This window comes from Parasteatoda tepidariorum, chromosome 9 (genome assembly GCF_043381705.1).
Source record: "Parasteatoda tepidariorum isolate YZ-2023 chromosome 9, CAS_Ptep_4.0, whole genome shotgun sequence".
NCBI lineage: Eukaryota > Metazoa > Arthropoda > Arachnida > Araneae > Theridiidae > Parasteatoda > Parasteatoda tepidariorum.
The window spans coordinates 24,315,078-24,336,701 of NC_092212.1; the positions used below are offsets into that span (position 1 = coordinate 24,315,078).

The 21,624-nt window shown below is 31.6% G+C and overlaps 1 protein-coding gene across 1 annotated transcript in view; it reads right to left on the reverse strand.

Moving 5' to 3' along the window:
* LOC107438594 (MAM and LDL-receptor class A domain-containing protein 1) overlaps nucleotides 1-21,624 on the reverse strand; it is a 184,169-nt gene that overhangs the window by 70,897 nt on the left and 91,648 nt on the right. The window contains exons 32-43 of the mRNA XM_071185593.1: nucleotides 20,701-20,960; nucleotides 14,407-14,638; nucleotides 14,115-14,237; nucleotides 13,193-13,329; nucleotides 10,330-10,444; nucleotides 9,137-9,280; nucleotides 8,887-9,036; nucleotides 7,436-7,624; nucleotides 5,408-5,557; nucleotides 3,895-4,172; nucleotides 2,565-2,790; nucleotides 812-1,976 (exon numbers count right to left, since the gene is read on the reverse strand). Of these exons, the coding sequence (XP_071041694.1) occupies nucleotides 812-1,976; nucleotides 2,565-2,790; nucleotides 3,895-4,172; nucleotides 5,408-5,557; nucleotides 7,436-7,624; nucleotides 8,887-9,036; nucleotides 9,137-9,280; nucleotides 10,330-10,444; nucleotides 13,193-13,329; nucleotides 14,115-14,237; nucleotides 14,407-14,638; nucleotides 20,701-20,960 (3,169 nt within the window). The remainder of the gene's footprint in view (nucleotides 1-811; nucleotides 1,977-2,564; nucleotides 2,791-3,894; nucleotides 4,173-5,407; nucleotides 5,558-7,435; nucleotides 7,625-8,886; nucleotides 9,037-9,136; nucleotides 9,281-10,329; nucleotides 10,445-13,192; nucleotides 13,330-14,114; nucleotides 14,238-14,406; nucleotides 14,639-20,700; nucleotides 20,961-21,624) is intronic.

The following is a 21,624-nucleotide window of genomic DNA, read 5'->3' on the forward strand; positions in this document are numbered from 1 at the left end:
CTTAATTATCCAAGAGTAATCAGTCAAAAAATAATTCAGTTTCATTTACTACTTTGAATTTATTAACCTGAGGCAATGATACTGATATGCAGATTAAAATATAATTTACTGGAATTAGGAATATTAAGAAGGAAAGAATAGTATTTCCGAAAATTCTTACTTTTAACATTTTTGCTTAAATTTTTAATTTTCAGTAGTTTAATCCGTTGGAGAACTTAAGCTTAATTCTTTGCATAAAAATGTCTATTTTTCTTCATCGTATGTACGCTCCTTTGTGTAATCAAATCCCAATCAGTCCAATAAAATGATGCAAGAGAAAAAAAGAGGGTAAAAATTAGTTTCCACAGAATTGTTTACAAAACTTTGAAACTATAGAGCTGTTCTTTATAGGATAACCGTTCATTTTAGCCTGGTCTCACAAAAGGCAGCCAGCCGAATTCTCGATGAAATGTTTTTGTAGTATTCTTATGCAATTGTCATACGAAAGCTAACAACTCTTACAGATTGAGTCAAGGGATTATGGAATTCATTTACATTGTTGAGTGCGAAATTTCATCTCCTACCCACAGCTATTTAAGCATTTTAGGATATTCTGTTATCTTTCATTTTATTGTAAATTTATTCTTTCAATAATACGCAGAGGAGAACCTGTATGAAAATGTAAACTGATATCAATATTTATGAATTATGATTATTTTATATTTAAAACTAAGTCTTGTCATTAAATTATTTAAATTTTCAGTTCCTTTATAGAGTTTAGATAATTTAAAGGAAACAAAAATGCAATTATAATTATTGTCAATATTCTTACTTTCCATAACCCTTTACAGTCCATTCACAGTCACTGCCTGCCTCAAACGTACATGGTCTTGGAAATCGAACACAGATTTTGGAATCTTCATCCGAGCCATCTCCACAATCATCAGTATAGTCACACAAGAAAGAATTTGAGATACACACGTCATTGCGGCACCTGAATTCATCAATTTCACACTTTTCTACCTTTTCTGGTAAATTGCAGTTCTGAAAAGTAATATCATCTACAGCTACATAAGTCTGTTCATAGGAGCTTTGATGAATAATTTCTATTACAAAAGGCTTCTCAGAAGTTCCTAAATATGCGATTCCCTTTTGCCAACCGCTATCTAGAATTCCTACGCGTTCCCATACAGTTCCAACAGCAGATGCACCAATTCTTTTTTGCACACGTATTCCAGCTTTAGACTTAAGTCTATGAAGATAGTAAAAGACCATCGTGCAAGAGGCATAAGCCATCTTGAACTTTTCAGTAAAGCTTTGCAAAATCGAAGAATGCCAGCTGTAATCAGGTCGAGTGTCGACTAGCATGAAAGATCCAGAGGAAGAATTAAAAGTGTGGTCATAACCTGGCCCATAGTCTTTAAAACCATCATTACCTGGCACTCTTAACCATTTTTTGTATGGTGGAGTGGTTATATCCCGCCAACCACAATCACCATGTTCAAAATCGCATTCACCACAATTTGCTTCATCCTCACCATTAGTACAGTCCTTGCTGAAATCGCAAACTTTGCTAGAATTGACATGTTGCCCATTCTTGCAATCAAAGGCCTCGTCTGGAATTTTATAACATTGTCCATTGTTTACTTCGATGTCATCTAATGCTATGTCACTCAATACTCCTTTAGTTCTGCCAACAAGCACAATTTGATATTCGTCATATTTTTCAAAGTCTTCGGCATTTATAGTAATTTGTCGATAAAACCAATTTTCTCCCTGATCACCCTCAGTATTCCACGATTGTTTGTTGAGGCTTTGAACATGATCATTATCATAATACGATAACTTTACAGAGAGAGATCCCATTTCTGCACCACTCATATGTGCCCAAAATATTAAACACCTGTCTCTTGATGCACTGAAAAACTCCGACTGTAAAATACCGACAAGATTTCGTTTCTTCTCAGGATTGTCTCCTTGGAGGTAAACATAGTAACCTATAAAATATATAAGTTGAGTTAACTAATAATTTCATTAGATATTACAGGGAAAAGAAAACAACTTGGATACGTGTAAACGCATTGATATGTAACAAATTTATAGATTTTTGATCTGTCTTCATGTGAATATAATACAAAGCTATAAGTAAGAAGCAAAATTTTCTGCTAAAGCCCACAACTCACATGCTAATATTTTATCCCATTCTTCAAATAAGGATTTTTTTTAACCACAATCACAAGATGATACGTAGAATGGAAGACTACGTTATACAGAATATAGGGGAAGATTCTTATGCTGTAAAATAGCCATAAAAACGCACCTTGCATCTTTGATTGCCCGTGATTCTACGTTCTGGAAAAAAAATCCCATTGAAAAATTCATTTTTTACTTCCAACGAACTTTTATGACCTATAATTAAGTTCTTTAGAGATAAAAAATATATCTAAAAAAAGCATATCTTAATATCATAATCTAATATAAATTGAGATTAAAATATTTGGTTTTAAAATTTGACCAAAGTTGCTTCTTTTCATCTCGTAAGCAGACATAAAATGGAACAAGTTCATAAATATTTCATTATTTACCTGTTTCGAGAGTATGGTCGCCATTTGGACCTGTGTTTGCTGTCGGTGTTGGACCAGTATTTCTCATCCACTTGAGGTCTACATCTGATTCAGCATTTTGCCATGAACACAAATCGTACTCGAAGTCACAGGAACCAGGAGGAGGGCATGCTCTGTCTCTGATGACGACATCATCTAGGGCCACAAATCCATTGACACCCCTGTCCATTGTTGCTTCAAAAACTATCTACGAAATAAGTATATACAAAGTGAAAAACTTTATATAATCGATGATATTTTTAAAAATATTAACTTTTTGAAAAAAGAGGTCAATAGAATGAATCACACCTATTCTAATAGATGGAGCTAGTGAGTACTAATAAGTCATGAGGACGCTGTTTTAAATATAAAAGGCAGTGACAAAGGTGCTTAATGATTTTTTTGCTTCTCAGAGGATTTATATATCCCTGAATTCAGGAAATAATAAAAATTTAAAGGACTTGTATATAAATATTTGCAGGAAAAAAAACCCATACAATATTCTTATTTTAAAAATGTAAAATGCAGTATTCATGAGAAATTCTAAACAATTGTCTTCAAACAGTTTTTTAAATTTTTTTATTTTGAAAGTATTGTTCTGATTAATCGACTTGTAAACTACGAACTATGGAGTAGTGTATATTTTAGAATTAAAATATTTTGTCATTATCAAGAGACTAAATGAATAAAGAATGAATAAAGAATGAATAAAGAGACTACTTCATGTATTTTCCTTATGGGCGTCGTAGGAGACTAATTTTTTTAGGGGGATGGAATTCAATTGCACAGTTACAATAGTTTTTGGAATTTCACACATCAGGGAAAAATTTGTTAAATGTGCTAAGTACCTTAATAAAGGTTAATTATTTTTTTTAAAAATCTCCTTCTTGATTTTAACTTTAAGGAATTAAAATTGATGATAGTTCAAAAATGTTTTAATATCTCTAAAATATTGAGGAGGACTTCTTGTTGAGGGAGACGTATTCCCACCGAACCACCACTAATATTGAATAAAAGCAAAGAATAAAATCAAAAAATAAAAGTAAAAAAAGGAATAAAGGTAAAATTTTTAAAGAAAATATTTATATATATGTATAACGGAGCTGAAAATATCATTTTAAGTGAACATTTGAAAGAAAAAAATGTAATTTAACAGATGAAGCTATAGAATTCACTAGGGAGAAAGGCATAAGAATAAATTAGATGCGAAATAAAGATTCAGAAATCAAATTTATAGTACGCTGCTTTAATGTCATTTTCACTGAAAATCTCAGATCGATGGATATGCAAGGAATCGTGGTATTATTCTTACCTCATGTACATACTGAGCGTCGATTGTTCTTTGTCCCATTCTCCAGGCATTGCTGCCATGTTTAAAACCATAGCTCCATAACGCAGATTGAGGTATGCCGGCTCCAACAGCTCGTTTGTAAATGTTCAAGGAGCGAACATCACTGCCTGATAACTGAAACCAAAACTGAACACAGCTGCTGTAAATACCAGTGTTTGGCACATTTGGTATTATAAGCCAAGCCTTGTTGTTCTTAGCTATTCTAGCAGTGTTCGATGGTCTTATTAGCATGTAGTGACCTATAAATAATAACAATGCTGTTTACTCTCTCCCAAACAGAAAGATCAAATAAAAAAATATATATTCTGAATAATGGAAATGATAGATCCAGAGATGTCAACTTTCCAAACTAGATATCAGTTATTAAAAGTACGATAACACAGAAATTTATACAGTTAACGTTAACGAAATTCAAATTAGAGCAATTTTGTGATGTATATATTACTTAATTCTATATAGATGTATGAAATTAATAAAATTATGCATGAATTTACTATTAAGTAAAAAATATTAACATTCGAAAAAAGATACTAAATTAAAAATCATACACAGAAAAAAAAAGGATGGTCAAAAGTATTAGAATGTGATTAAAATCTCCGTCTTTCTGGCTCTATGGAGGTACTAAAAAGCACTGTAATTTTTACCGATATGCTTTGGTAATATTAACAATAAAATATGATTTTATAATAAGTGATAAAATTTGATAATTTTACTATGATATTTTGGAGCATGGTATAATAATCATTAATTCGGTTAAATTCCTTTTTTAGTTCGAATTTTTTACTAAATGTGTGGTAATAAGAACTATTAGTTTAAAAACCAGAATTTATTATGTTCTGTTGCTTTTCTATAAGAAGAGAAGATTAAGTTTCGTCATATATTCTTGGAAGGGGAAAATATGATATTTCTTTGCTTTTATATATAACTTGTTTCCATAAAATCGTTTTTGTTTTGTATTTAATGTTTTAAGAATTTTTTAAAGAGTAGAAATTTTTTTTCTCAGACTGGTAGCAAACAATGAAATTTCATAACTCTACGTAAATGGAAAAATATTATTTTAAGCAGATTATTACGGATTTTTATTACTCAACCATAATTTTAATTATAAAATCTTAAACATTAAGGAGAAATCGTAATAGTTGGCNGGAAAATATGATATTTCTTTGCTTTTATATATGACTTGTTTCTATAAAATCATTTTTGTTTTGTATTTAATGTTTTAAGGAAGAGAAATTTTTTTTCTCAGATCAGTAGCAAACAACGAAATTTCATAACTCTACGTAAATGGAAAAATATTATTTTAAGCAGATTATTACGGAAATTCTCAAAGACTGTAATTTTTATTACTCAACCATAATTTTAATTATAAAATCTTAAAAATTAAGGATAAATCGTAATAGTTGGCTCCTCTTTTTATATACCAATATTCAAAATTAGAACTCAAAATCGATTAATTAAAATTATTGTTTAATACCTTCATTGGTTCCGTAAGTCTTATCGATTTGAGGTCCATTCTTCAAGTTTAACACACTCTTTGCTTGCTGTCTCTCCCAGAAGATCTTATCATTTGATTGAGTCTTGAAGCCGCAGAGGTCTGCCGACTCAAAATCACACGGTTGCCCTTCTAAAATTTAATTAAGTAAAAATTCATAAAACATGTTAACTGTTAAATATTAAACGGTCAAATATTTAAATGACACAGTCATATAGGGTAGACCAGTGGTTTCCAAACTCTGGTACGATATCTCGCCTTCTCGCACTTAATCCAAACCCAAGTCGGTGTCAAAACTCATTGAATATCACATAGGTTATCGACGCATGTATCAACATTACTAAACAAATTAATGTATCAACAGTAACATCAGAAACATTTACACTATTTCTTATTTTATTCTTATGTTGCTGTTATGCAGTGGATCCCTTCACACGTCGATCTTGAAGGTAACGAGATTGCGGACACTTTGGCTAAAGCTGGTCCTCTGTGCCGTCGGTACCCCTCACCTTTTTGGAAATTTTCTAAAAAATAAAACACAAAAATAAGATCGCTTGGAGTGTCCCCTCAAAGCATCCATGGTGTTCCGTCATCAATAAACAGTTAGTTTTAATAATTGTTTTAAATCGTCTGCCGATATAATAACTGCAACTCCAGCTGGCTGCTAGGAAACCAAACGACTTTTTCTTATTATTAATGTTTTTGTTTATCGTTCGTCTGTGTATGTCTGTGGAAATAAAAGAATGTAAAAGCTCACACATGGTATCAGTGTTCTCGACCTGGAGGCTCCCTGGCCCAAGGTTTTATAGACAGGAACAAGCGCTTCTTGCCCGCTTTCGAAGTGGTCACCTTAAATCAATGAAATTTTCGGAAGAATCCAAGAACTTTGAAATTTGTACCAACTGTTCTTCAGAGCAGGCTTCGCCTCACCCCATCCTCGCATGCCTGGGGCTCTCAAAGCAGGATTTAGCAGATGATCCATTGACGGTGTTGGATTTTTTGAGGGTTTATAACGTCATGGACCTTTATGGACCGCCATTTAGCACTGCTGGCCAATGGGGGCGTGCAACAACAACAACACTATTATTACATAAATTTAAAAGTGCTTTTAAAACAAATAATAAATTACGGAAGCTAAATAAACAGTTAGTAATCTTGTTGTTTCTAATGACACTTGGACATGCCAAGCTTGCGAGCCATTAGTCTCTTGCGACTTAAATCAGGATATGCGTTTCTCGTTTGATGAGTACCTCACGGATGGATAGCAACAGCACTCATTAGTGAGGCTTTGTCCTCAATTTAGACATAGATCTGAAAGGAAAGAAAATTTTTCTCTAGATCCTTGTACTCATGGTATGGCTGAGCGATTGACCACACGACTTTCGATTCCGCAGATTTTGCAAGCACGTATATCGCATGTACTCGGTGGGTCTCAGTGGAGTTAAGTCTCTTTCGGATCGAAATCTGATTTTCTAACCACTAGGCTACTATGACCCAGTAATCTTGCCTTAAAAACCAAACTATGCTTGAAGATTGCTACTTTAAGGTTGAAATTACAACGAATAAGCATACATTTAAAAAGATTGGGGATAAGCCACACTTTGAGAAAGTTGATAGTTTTTATTTTTACATCGAAATGTCCTTAGGGTTTCCTAGATATTCCTAGATAGTTACCTTTCAGTACTCGCTCTAGATGTTAGCACAATACAAAGAAACATCTCATTGTTTACATGAAAATCGTGGTGCTTTTCAGAAAAAAAAACACTCTCTAGATAATTGGAAAAGGTGGCTCATCCATATACTTCCCCAAACCATTCGATTTCATCGTACTTTTCAATCGCCCTTTGTACTTCTACATTACGGAACGCAAAAAATAAATAAATTAATAATAAGTTATAACAAAATAAGTAAAATAATCAGTCAGCAGTATTTTAACTCATAATTATCTCAACTAATTAATTTTTGTTTAATGTCATCATTGTTGCACAATTTGTGTTAGTCAATACTTACTAATGATCGGACAACTTCCAACATTGATTGAAAAATCATCTAAAGCGATGTCTCCAGTTCTTTGTTTTTCCATAGACGCTTTGAAAACAATGGATGAGTTGAATGATTTTTCTAAGGAATATGAACCATAATTCCATTTGGCATCAGAGCTCGATTTCTTTACCCATAAAGGTCCTTCAAGTTTTTCACCTAAATTAGGTGCATTTGGCTCATTAATGTTAAAATTTTTCACCAAAAATGTGATCAAAAATGACTGACTTTTTGAAAAGTCGTTTAAATATAAACGGAAGGTGATAAAAATACACGATTTGCTATGTTCTGCTAAGGGAATCGGTTAATTTATTTAATTATTAAATTATTCTATTATTGTCCTTAAGTTTTATTATTAGTTACAAAATTCCTCAAGTGGTAGTGCAGTTTCTTGTATTTTTTTCTTTTAAAAAAAGTTTTCTGTTGTATATTTTATCATTTCAATTAATATATTTACAATAGTGTCAGTTAATTTTGCGCTTGGACTGTGTCCTGTTGTTGCTTTAAGTAGTGATTATTTTAAAAACAATGCTTTGCAGTTTATCTAAATTAGAAACGCCATCTGTTAGCAAACTATGTAACTTAGTTGAAACTTTAGCGAAATAAATGATCTTGTTTTTGAAGCAGAACGCAATAATTTTTACATTTCTATGCTCTTTTGCTCTTGGTTTATTTATCGGAATACCTAGCAGCTGGTATATTGTACAAATGCAAATAAATAATGATATTTTACACTGTGTGAGAAACACATTTTATTTCATGCAGCTACGACGTTTTTTAGTAAAATTACATTATCGTTACCAACGGATAAAAGGAGATTAAAAGAAAAATTTCTAAAAATTAATATGCATATTTATTTCTATAATTTACTTATTTCAAGAAAAAATATAACTGAATATCTAAGTGTTACATGGCATATTAATAAATATATTTATAAATATAATTATAAATATATTTACATTAAAAACTATGTTGTTGCGAAGGCAGATTTAGTTCATAGACACAAATTAATCAGAACATTCCCATGCTGGCACCTATTTACGCCACTCCCTGGTTCCTTGTAGTTCCAAACAGTTAAAACTTAGATGTCAATTATGGGTTTACACTTCTGCATCTACGAATTAGTCTCTTTCTGTAATTTTTCAATTTCACACTTAATACTGCCCACTGTTGTCAAAACTTGGTGACTGGCTTAGAGTCGAATACTGATAAGAAAATATCCTTTAATTACCTGCGATCCATTATCACAGAACTGTAACCACTCTAATTATAGACTTTAAAGAAAAAGTTAAGCACTTTATGAATTAGTTTGAATAAATAGATATATTTCAAACGTTACTGCCTTGAATACTCTGAACATTTGGGTAGGCAATTTCCCAATGGTGACAAAGCAATAAAATTTAAAGCTAAATTAAACTTACCCTTAAGAAGATATATATTTAGAGTAACAGGAACTGGGCTGTGCATATAAAACCAAAACTTAAAGCAGTAATCATAATCGGCCACATCCATCAACTTACTCACCAACTCATTATCTGTGTTGTTTATAGGATGATAATACGCATATCGACCTAAAAATATGAGTTTAAAAAACACAATATTGAAAGGTAACTAAGAAACATTTATGAATTCAGTTTATCACTGCTTTTAACTATCAAAAATTGTAATTACCTAAAGCGTTTCCTTTGGTATGATCGTAAACCGGTCCCATTTTCTTCAAGAATGCTTTTCTCCCATCTTGAACTATCCATGAGTTACCTTGTTCCCAACTACAGAAGTCACCGGTTTCGAAGTCACAATCCCATACGGTTGGAGCTGGAAATTGGTCAGGTCTTAATTACGATGATTGTCATAATACATTGAAAACTGGAAAAACACATCGGTCATAATCTCTAGTTCGGTCATAATCTCATTATGTCCAGATCGGTTATAATCTCATTATGTGGGATAAGAAAAATTCTTTTAGATTGACGTGTATGAAGAGATTAGAGGAATTATAATGATAAGTCGCATTTACAATTTGTTCCGGAGACAAGTTTGAAGAAAAACACAATTTATTTGTAGAAAAGTTTCCGCTTATTGTAATGTTATCCGGTGTAAATTCCAGTAAATTGCCCTGTAAATATCTAGATATAATGCTAAGGAAAAACTGGATGTAAAAATCTCACTTAAGGGAAAAATCATTGCTTATAACTTTATTGATCCTGGTCCTTCATATGTGAAAGTTCGCCAGAACATGTGAAATACTTCAAATACAAAACCTAATTTCTATTAAAAGATGTAATAAGGATGCTTAGCTGCTTAAAGAAAATATCTGAAATGGTCAAATGTTACTTATTGATTGGTAAGCTAAACTGCAAAAATTTGTATTATTGCATATTTTCTTACAAATGAATTGTATGGTTGAAAAGAAATAAAGAAAGCACAAATTATAAGTCGGAATAACATTCTGTAATTTGCTTTGGGACTGGTCTCCAAGAAACTTCTATAGTTAAAAAGTTGACTGTAAATATGACGGAAAAATGTTCATTTAAATACTAAAATCATTACTTTTTCTAAGAAAACAGATAAAATTTTTTTTCATCATATTTAGTGTCGCGCTTAAAAACACTTTCATAAAAATACAGGGTTCAGGGTTCCAAACCACACAAATCCATTCCCAGTAATAGAAATTTATGAACAAACCCAGTTAAATTCTTCATTTTTACATTCTGAAATGGCTGATATGCTTCAAAGGGTTTAATATGTAAAGATATGGATGTTACTCGAATTTGTTTAGTATATAAATTTAATTTATAAATATATCAGTAGTAATCAATAATTTTTGTTTGTCCTTTGATAAGATGGTTAAAGTCATAACTTACGAAATTTAGTTGGTTCAGGCGTAGTAGTGATAACGTCATCACATGTATCAGGTTGAACGGAGATGTCATCCAAAGCAATGTCACCACCATCACCTTTTATTCCAAGGAATCTAATCTATAAGTAATATTTTTTATTGAATTTTTTTTAATTCATCATTCACTTTTTTATTCAGTAAATTATTCATCATAATTTATAACGAATATAAATAGAAGCCCTATACGAATAATTTCTACTTCCAATGTCCACCATATTGCTGATCTCTTTTTCGAGGGCACCCTATAAGTGTATCAGCGTCACCCCAACAACACGAAAAAGAACTGATAGAACAGAGAGAGAAATTGCATCCATGCCTGAAGCCGGATTAAAACCTGGGACCTTCATAGTAAAGAATGTATAAGTGAGAAGAAGATCAGCTCTCATAAGTCCCCATGTAAACCTGTTCTGGAGGCACCGGTTGACTTCATCGAGGTGTGGAAGTATTGCTAGGAAAACAACCTCCCTCCTCACTCCATAAGCAACCCCGTTCCCCTCCGCTCGTGATTTTGCTCTTTACAGACATAAATATGGTTTTGTAAAAGGCTTACTTATTAAACAAGGAAAATATTTACTCGTGACGAATTTATTAAAAAAATATGTAACTTATTATTTTAACATAGGTGTATAATTTAGTATAGGTCAAAGAGAATTCAATGACTAGGACTTTTTGAGAGAATGGAGGAAAACAGAGGCACTAAGAAATATTGAAGGGACAGTGACAGGACTAAAGGTAAAGAGGAAGGCCGGCCGAAAGATGGTTGGACAAGTCGGAGAAAAACCTTACTACTCTAAAAGTCCGAAACTGGAAACAAAGAGCTAGAGACAGGCGACTTTGGAGGAAAATTGGTAGTGAGGCCAAGGTCCAACATGCACTGCAATGGCAGGGAGTTTGCTAGTTAGTATAATTTAAATAGATATCGGGACAGTCACTTTAAAGATGGAGAAAAATGTGTTGTTTAAACAAGTTTAGAGACGCTACCATGGATGAACGATGTGCGCACGAGTCGGCTCAAAAACCTTTGGGGCTTTTCTTGTCATACAGAAGGACCTATAGCAGGTCCCAGCTACGTATCGAAGAAGTTAGACTTCTTCTCACATTATTCTTTGTTCTTGGTAAGAGGTCAACTCCTTGACCAGCATACGGGCCGGAATAATAACTGTGGAGATTTTTTGTTGTTGTTGCATTAATACAAATACTTGATTTTATCAAAATCGGGTGTTGAGATTTCAAATCTGAAATAAACTTTGCTCAAAAAGATGCATACTATTTTTCAAAATGTTGTTTTTAAGTTTAGTTCATTTTTGTCTGAATACAAAACTTTATAAAGAACGTATAAGTTGATATGCATGCATATACACGTTTTTGCTCCTTTGAAAATAACACTTATAGACAAAAGGCACTCGACTTTAGTGACATGTATTATTGCCTTCTTTCTACCACTCTCTACGTTACGGAGAAGTGGGGGCACCTAGTATTCACTCGAGTGAACCGATTGCAGAGTTTAAATCAGCGCAGCAAAAGTATCTAAGATCAGATCAAAAATCTCATGCAACAAAAAACAAGAATAGAAAATTTCCCTGTGTAATTTTTAAGAAATTATACTTCAGTGATTTGATGATTAAATAGCTTTTCTATTGCATGTTCACAGGAGAAAACTTTTAAAAAACGGTGACAAATACCGAATCATACAAATGTATCCCTCTGAATAAGAGGCTTTCTTGGCAAAATTACAGCGCGGTTAACCCCAGTTAATAATGATCAAAAATCAAAATTAGTCGGAAAAAAGGTATATTTATTCCGATAAAGTAAGTAACTTAATTAATTGTTAGCACTAATTTATAATCAAACTAGAAGCCACCCTTTTTAATCAAGAGGATAAACGTTTAGAGTAAAATGGATTCTTCAAGCAAATTTTACTTAAAATGACTTTAAATTTTTTTTTATTTAGAGCATTCTATACATTCCTATCTCCTATCGTATATCCTATCCTATTGTATCCTACTGTTCCCATTGTATCCTATTGTATACATTCCTGTTCTGATTATCAAAAATGAGAATAAGTCGAAAAAAAGTAGGTTTTTTTTCTCGAGAAAGTACGTTTTTGTGTACGATTTAGTAACCCAATTAATTTGATAACGTTATATTTGAGATTACCCTATTGAATCATTAAGATTGGCAATTAGTTCGTAAAAACCCGATCATTTATATAAATTGAGCAATTCATTAAAAGAACTCATTTAATTAAGAAAATATTGAAATATGAATTCTCATAAAGGGTACCACAACTGGTAAAAATTTAAAAATTGGTAGAGAATGATTAAAGAAATAAATTGAATTTTTACTAATTCCTTTATATTTTTAAATAAATATATATATATTTCCCAATGCCCATTTGGAGAATGAACTTTCGCCATACGAAGGGCTGTCCACTCTCGGCCACTCTTTCAGGGGCACCATATTAGGTGGGCCAACGTTGCGCTCACAATAAGGACAGATAGTACAGAGAAGGAAAGAAAATCCATGCCTTGCCAGGGATTTGAACTCAGAACCTTTCTGATGCAAGGCCAGTTCTCTGACCCCAACACAGACTGGTGGGTTTTAAATATACTATATAGTATATTGAAATAAATAAATATATTTTATAATATATTAAATTAAAATTTTTTTATTATAGCATATTAAAATATATTTGTGAAACTAACCAACTTAATTTCTAAAATTAAAATGACATTAACTTCTTTTAAACTTCTAGCAGCCTCGTTAAAGAGTTATCACCACTGTTTAAATTTTGCCCGGTTGTGGCTACTCTGTTATACCAAACTTACCCTGTATACATCGGGTAAATTTTTCACCAATCTCTTCACCGGATACCAGTTTCTTCCTTGGCTTCCTGATATTGTCAACTCATACTGTGCTTTACTATTATTTTGATTCACATATGCTAATTGCAAAGAACCAGTTCCTACAACAAGGAAAAATTAAGATAATTATTTATTATTTTTACATCATTATGCATGGATTTTATGGTGCTTGTCTATGATCAAACACACACTTATAATTAAGTAGCATGGAATATATATATNTTTCATATGTTCTTTTTTGCTATATTCGTCTTCGTTTTTTTACTATAACGCTTCGAAACCCCGGAGGGAATTATGAATAACCCTGTATATATATAATTAAATTTTTATGAAAATGATTAATTTAGTTGTGTTGTGCTAACTTATACTAATATTATGTGTTATTATTCTTACCGATTAGCAATGTTTCTTATTTAGCAGGCTAAATTGGCAATTTTTTCATTGCTCGCATTTGTTTATACTCGCTTTTATTTCGATAACATGTCTGAACGTAAAGACATTCAAAGTAATATATTTACTCTTTCTTTATAGATAATATCAAAGCTTGAAATGTACAGTAAAAGAGAAATGCAAATTTCGTTTACGGTTCAATATGGCATCTTACATTTTTATCTTTTGTATAAAGTATTTTCATATCAAATATCTTTTGCTCTCCTTTCTCAATTGAAAAATAAGTCATAAATAGTTTATAGTCAAGTTAGTCAAAAATAGTCATAAGTCAAAATTTTTGCATTAATTTTAATGTGACATCTCATTTAAAGTTTTCTTAAGTAGCAGATTCATATTTTCTGTACAAGAACAACAAGATACGAAAAACATTGTTAAAAACAAATGCAAGTTTTCTATAAAACTCTATCTCAATCATTCCTAAAAAAATGTTTTTTACCTTCTCCGTACATGTGATACCAAAATCTGAAGCAGGCATTCGGAGAGAAATGCATATTTTCGCTTTCCAGTACTGCTGTTTGTCCAACGTATCCAAAATTTCCATCAATATAAATATACCACCCTGAAAAAATGAAATAGTAAATAATTATGTGATTTTATTTGGATAGTATTTTAAAAGCTTATTGGGTAAAAAAAATTTACAGATTTTTCTAATATTCTTGAAACATGAAATACATTGTTATTCCATGAGTTTTTTTTCTGGAAACCATTTCTTATTAGCAAAATCTCACCTTCAGCAGTTCCTGTCGTGTGGTCAAACGATGGACCAGTACCCTTATTTGGAGTGCTGCCAGAATTTCTAATCCATTGAAGACCGGTACTGATGGGTTGTGGTAAGTTTCTCCAAGTGCAAAAGTCCTTTTCAAAATTGCAACTTCCGTAAGCAGGGCAGGTTTCGTCTTCGACAGCCAAATCATCCACAGCAACGTAAGTGCCTTTCGTTTTCTCTGCATACATAATAATCTAAAAAAAAATATTATAAATGATCTTTGTATAAAGATTTAGCTAAAACTTTAGTCATCAAACCCGGGCAGAACATAAGAGAAGAGAATAAAAGATGAGCAGGAGCTCAAATATTGAAGACAGTCCTCGAGTTTCAAAAATTGTTCTCAAAAACTTTCAGCCTATTTGATAACATTAAATATCCTCAAATCTTAGCACGTCCTATAATATCTGTGAATTTCATCGAAAACATCTCATCTTCTTTTATAGGCAGTGAAATATCAAAAAATCAGAAGTGCTCATGCGTTTTTTAATCAAGATTGTTTTATCTTACAGAGAATACAAACAAAAATAAAAAAATAAAATATCATGCTAAATTTATCCCATCGTCGGAAAATAACTTCAGACAGGTTTTTAAAGTCATGTGCTTATTTATTCTACATATGTTAACCCTATGGGTTAACATAGGGTCAACATACATACTTTTTTAATCAAAAACTTACTACCAGAATTTTTAATTTGGCTGTTTCCTTTTAGTTCCGAATTTAAATCAACTGGACTTGAAGTGTTAATCAACTGTAAAATATCATATCATAGATCAAAATTGTTCGGTAATGAAATACAAGATGATTCAGTACCTGCCATTTGTAATGAATTAAAATAATTCTTTGCTGGACATATTAATATTTCCCATAACTATATGGGTGTCCTCAAATCGTAAACGTTTTTGAGCACGCTATGCTGATTGGTTCTCATTGCATAGTTTAGAAATCTGCTCATCTTAAGAGAATATACCTTTGCTACTTGTAATTTATTAACATAAATAAGGAAATTTCCCCATGCCTGTTTCGTACTCCTATCTCACCTATAGTTAGAAATCAATATGAAAAGTAGGTAGGTAATTTGTGTATTTAGCCCATTTACCTCTTCGAGGTGGTGAGTCATACATGCATTCTCAGGGTAGCGGCAATCAGGGTAAAAAATAAATAAATCTAGTAGTCAAAATATTTCGATATCAGTTTATTTGGGGGGAAGAGTAATAAAAGTTTAATTTACTTAATATATCACTACTTAATTCAAAATTAGAATTATATAGTTACACTTTGAACTATTATTAATTAGATATGTTAGAATTAAACTGAAAGCAAAAATAAGACTGTTAAATTATAAAAAAATAAGCCTTGTCTAAATTAAGACTTCCGCTTTTTATTTTTTTCCATTCTGATTCCGTACGAACACATGACTCACCCGTCCCGAAAAGGTAGTGCTAATAGAATAAGTCTAGTGCTTAAACCAGGGGTGAAAGCGAGACGGAAAAGAGGAAAGGCTGGTAGTAAAACCTTTTCAGTTATAGCTAGTTTTTTGGGAGGAGTTTACCTATTCTTTTTATAAATTAATCAGCAATATCTACTTTGTCCTTAATTAGAAGCAGTTTTATATATATGCTAAAATTATAAAAGAAATCTTGGTAGTTACAGATATTTTATTTTTTTCGAAAAAAATGCTGGAATGAAATGTCTTACATACCAGTCTTTTCTCTTTTCCGTCTTGCTATTTAAGGGCTTTCAGCCATGGCTTAAACGAGTGGTTCCTTCTTTCATGAAAGAAAAAAAACTGGTAGCATAAGTGCTTCATAAAGATGGTTCATTTTGCATGAAAAAAATTCTGTCTTCTATACAGGGTTGCTAATTTTCTACACTTTTCGGGAAAATAGCTTCGAATGGTAATTAAGTTTATGACGGGATGCCAACTGCTCCACTTTCTTCAAAAGTTTTATTAAATTAGAAGTGAATTAAATACTCGTAGTAAAACTTGTAGAATAAGCATAATTACACCAACTCTTTATAAACTTCACCGCGAAATAACTGAAATAAAGCTACATTTCATTTGATGCCTTGAAATTTTGATATGTAATGCTGTAAAAATTACTCATAATGAAAAATTCAAAACTGAAAATAACTTAAATTTCGTTACCACTAGAAAATATTTCTTTACAAAGCGGATGGTTCCATCAAAATATTTTGTTTCTAGTGCGATTCATAATGGTCCAACATAATTTGATTGTCACCATCATCCAGCATTTTCTATTATGCGTCCATGGTTTGATATGCCAACAAACTTCCACCTTTCCATGATGGAAAATGCTTCTTTAATACTATGATGGTTAACCATCTAGAGAAGTTTGATTCTCATGGATCAAAAATCATTTGATTTCTAAGAAACTATGATGGAAATTACTGAGAACTCAACATGAACAAACCATCGAAACAAATTGCTATTCTTAAGTTGGACCATCATAAATCAGTCCGAATTCCAACATTGAGGTGATGGTTACTTATGTTGGTTATTATCAAAAATACAATAGTTCAAAATTGAATTATTGATGGCTACCATCAAAATTATATTGGTCCATAAATGGAAAACTATCAAAAATTTTGACTCGGGTATGTTCTAACCCGTGAATGCTTGATCCCAAAAAAAGTGGTCTACTTATGAAAAGCCCCAAATGCGAAAAAGTGGTAGTTCATATTTGCTTGCTCCAAGTGGATGTTTCTTTCTGCTATTTACCATATTAACTCTTAAAAAATGCTTTGACTTTAGGTTCAGATATACATTTTTGTAATAAATATAAATTATAGTAGTAAATATTATCTTGTTTCTGCAAAGTAAATTTTAATAATGAAACACTTGTGTCACCATTCTTTTTTTCGTTTTTGAATAAAAAGAACAGTCATCTTAAAATCTTCAATCTTCTTATTTTGATATAAATGACTTGTTTACTATATAAAAGAGCTGTCCTTTTTAAGAGTAAAACTATTTCAAGCAAGCGCCACTTGGAGGGTTAATGGAGTGTCATTAAGCTTCGACTCTGGCCTTCCACGTGGTTCATTTTCAAGACTTTTATCCCCATCTTTAAATTTTTTATACCAACATTGAATTGTCAGCTCATTAACATTAGGTTTACGGGACGCGTCATTTTGAGGTATTTCGAATTTTATAAAGAAAATTACAAAACCCGTTTGCATTTTTATTTAATGTCTTGTAATGACTTTTATCCATTGATGGAGGTAAATATATATTGAAGTCTATTTTCTTCAAAAGCGGTGAAATATTGAAATTCTCTTTGTGGTATACCTATCTCTACGGATATGCGTCAATTTGACGCTATCGTAATTTAGACAAAATTTTGAGTTATCCGATATCGTTATCTCAAATGAACTAAGTTATAAACAACTGTTGCCGTTAAGCAATAATAGAAAGAACAAACGCAGAATGTCAATTGATGTCAGATTTTGAAGGTTTCAGTTGCTTAGTTCGAGTATTGAAAAATAAAATACCAGAATATTTCATAAATATGTATCTCATATTTTCATTTTTTTCTTGTAACATGTAATTACATTGCTTTCTAAGTGCAGATATGCCAATTGCTCCGAACACGCCAAAGTAATTAATAATAACGGTAAATAACTACTAAATAAATTTTGCAAATATAAAGCGGTGAATTATGTAAGCCTATGAAATATTTAGAAATAGTGGTGGGTGAAATTCTACTAAATAGAATTTATTAAACCAAGAATCACAATTGATAAACTACCACTTTAAAATATATATTTGCTGCCCGGAGCAAGTGCGTATCTCTCTGTAAGTGCTATTATATGTATTCGTTCATGCGTCAAATTGACGCGTGTTCGTAGTGATAGGTATATAAGAAACGTCCGTAAACCTAGTGCTAAGTGTGGCTTTACCGAATACAGCATTACTGTTTCTAGAAGTTACTGAACCGCTACGACCACTTTAGAATTCACAAAAGAACTAGTACGCAAATCGCGAGTATTCATGTATAGAAATCTGTGTCTGAAAAGATATTAAAAAGAAAATGCATAAACATTTTGTATGATAAGAAAAAGCACGTAAAAAGCTTTTGAATAATACACAATATTATTATATTTCATAGACATTTATACAAAAAAAAACAGTTTAACAAAGTTGCTTTAAAAATCCAATGTATGTAACAACATGACAGAAAGCCAAATAAAAGGGTAGGACAAAATTATGGAGACATTCCTGTAATTACTCTAAATAAGCAATCTATCTTTCAAAAGCAAACGCTTCGGAAGATTTTACATGGAGAAATTAAAAAGTCATGCTAGAAGCTTTCTAAAATTACGTCATTTTTACCCATGAAAAGTTCGGATTGGCCTAAATGAGGAGTGGAAGTTAATATTTGCATGGGTAAAAATGACACCATTTCTAAAAGCTTCTAGTATCACTTTTCAAGTTGTACCATGTTTTGTCGCAAAAAATCTTTCAAAACATTTTCTACTAAAAGAAATATTGTTTACATGGAGTTAGTATAGAAGTGTTTCCTGACCCTGGATCTTTTCTCTCATTTTTAACATTGTGTTGATAAAATCGAAACTAATTCTAGTTTGATGAGAAACAGACCTGCTCACATGCATGACTGCGGGGAAGATTCTCGGTTTAGAAAATATTCAATATAATGTAGTGACAATGTAAAAAATGTATAAATACTTTCTGCTCTCTCTTAAAATTAATAACCAGGATTTTCCAATTTGAAAACAAATGCTTCTTTATTATTATTTTTTTATTAAAGACAACTACTTCAATTTGTCTATAGTAAGCATATTTTCCAATCTTTGAGATATTTTTCTAGAGATAGTGAACAAAAGCAGTAGATTTTTTAAAAAAATCGAGCTTTCATAAAATTTTTACCGGGAATTTTAGAACACGGCCACGTGTCAATCTGCTTTTTATATGTCTATATAAATTATTTTCACTGTCGTATTTTAATATTAGTTTCGTAAAACATTGTGTATCCCTTGCCCTCAGTGGGAAGCAATCCTGTTCACTAATAATGCAGTATTTTTAATTATATTTGAGGGATCCATCATATCACCTGATAGCGTTTACAAATATACAAGAATGATAATTAATAAAATAAAAAAAGAATCTGGTAACCAGCATGTAATGATTTTATCAAAAATCGATAATTATATTATTAGTTTTTTCTTCATTTCTTTTAGATGATAAAATGAGATAAATAACAGAAGTTATCTTGCTTTAATGATAATGCTATGAGATATGCTCATCTAAAGAAAATCGGCATAGAATGTGGGAAAATCTTTCGCATCTTTCCTTCAAGGAGGTAGAGCCAATCTCAAAGTTAACCCTTTCGGGCCGACTGTCACAAATACGTGCCAGAATGAAACCGTATCAACCAGGGTAAAAAGATAAAACTGGTAATCAAAGTAATTCTTTAGCAGTTATTTGTGGGCGGAGTTATAATTGTTTGATTTATTTAATTCACGATTACTTTGTTCAAAATAAAACTATTTAGTTATACTTCGAATTAACATTGATTATATATATGATTAAACTAACAATAATTAAAGTAAAAGCAAAGTCAGTCTGTCAATTTAGAAACGACTACATTTAAGTTACCGTTTTTTATTTAATTACGTCCTGATCCTGATTTTGTACGAATGCTTTTCTGAATCAGCCGTCCCTAAGGGGTTAAAAAGCAAACGAATGTGGTCAAACCATTCTATGACATATTAGGCGATAAATTTTTAATACAACAGCGAGTGTTACGAATTACTTGAATATATAATTTCATGATTTGAATCAGCAAGTGATTTGAATCAGTGATCCGAATCACTGAATCGATTCATTCGAATAATCTTGATGATTTGTTTTGCTTATCTATTCAGTGATGAGAAATAATAATTGAGAAAAGGTTTATAGATTTTCCTTATTTTCACAATTGAAGGACTTGGCGCTAAATAAAAAAAGTCACAATTTTTCTTAAGGTGAAATTTTTAGATCAAATTGTTCCTCAGTAGAATTTGCAAATGGGTAATTTAAATTTTGCTAAAATTTTCTCTGTATATAACACCAAAATACTGTACAAAATATCTTATTGCCTTCAGGAAAATCTTGTTGTTTTTCACCATAATTGAACTTAAAAACCGTTTTCCGGATCAATTTTATTACGTGACTGATGATCATATTCTCTTACGATTTTTAATTAAAAGAATTGTCATAAAACTCATTACACTTACATGATAGTCTCCTTTGTCCAAATCTTTAATAGTTGCTCGACTATGTATCCATTCGCCTTCTGTGTTGGGTTCCGCATATTCCGTCCAAACGGAAATAACATCATCTTTGGCTGCTTTTTCAGTTTTTTGTACTCTCAGAAATGTTTCTCTTCCGCCTTCCAGAAAGTACCAGAAGTTCAGGCATGTACCAGAATGCTTGGTGAAATTGTAGTTTGGACTTGTCATTGTACCACTGGTGCCATCCAGTGCGGCATAATTTCCTGTAATATTGATGACTTAGAAATGTTTCTGGTTTTAGTTTCAAACACGTTTTGTAAGAAAATAGTTAATATTTACCAAAGGTTATTCCAAAATTCAAGGAAACATTGCCAACAAAAAGAACAAAAAAACATAGCTGATAGTTCAGGATAATTAAAAGTGGAGGGTTATGCGAAAGAACGAAGCGTTTTCAATGTTGACCGACATTTTAAAAACTATTATGTCTTTCTTTGTGCGGGTAATTTGCGTTATCGTAATTAAAATTGGCCATCCGGATCATACCATATAACGCTGTATAACTTTTCTAAGAAAGAAAAAAATAATGCTTAAGCCAACAAATTTATAGCCACCCAGGCCTTGAAAGAGCATATTGAAAGCTGTATATACGAAATTCAACCACATTTATGCAAAATTGTAATTGAAAGTCTCAGTAAATGAGTACGTGTGGGAATAGTATATATACCCGATACACTATTCCATGTATAATTAATACTGTATGCTTATAATACTGTATATATACTTATAATACTGTATAGAACAAATATAAAAAAACTCTTAACTTTTTAATTAAAAACCTAAGTCTTCTATTATTATTTTTTTTTTGCATTATTTTTGGGACACCCTGTATTTCTTATCACTTAACCCGTTTTGTCCCGAGTTTATTTA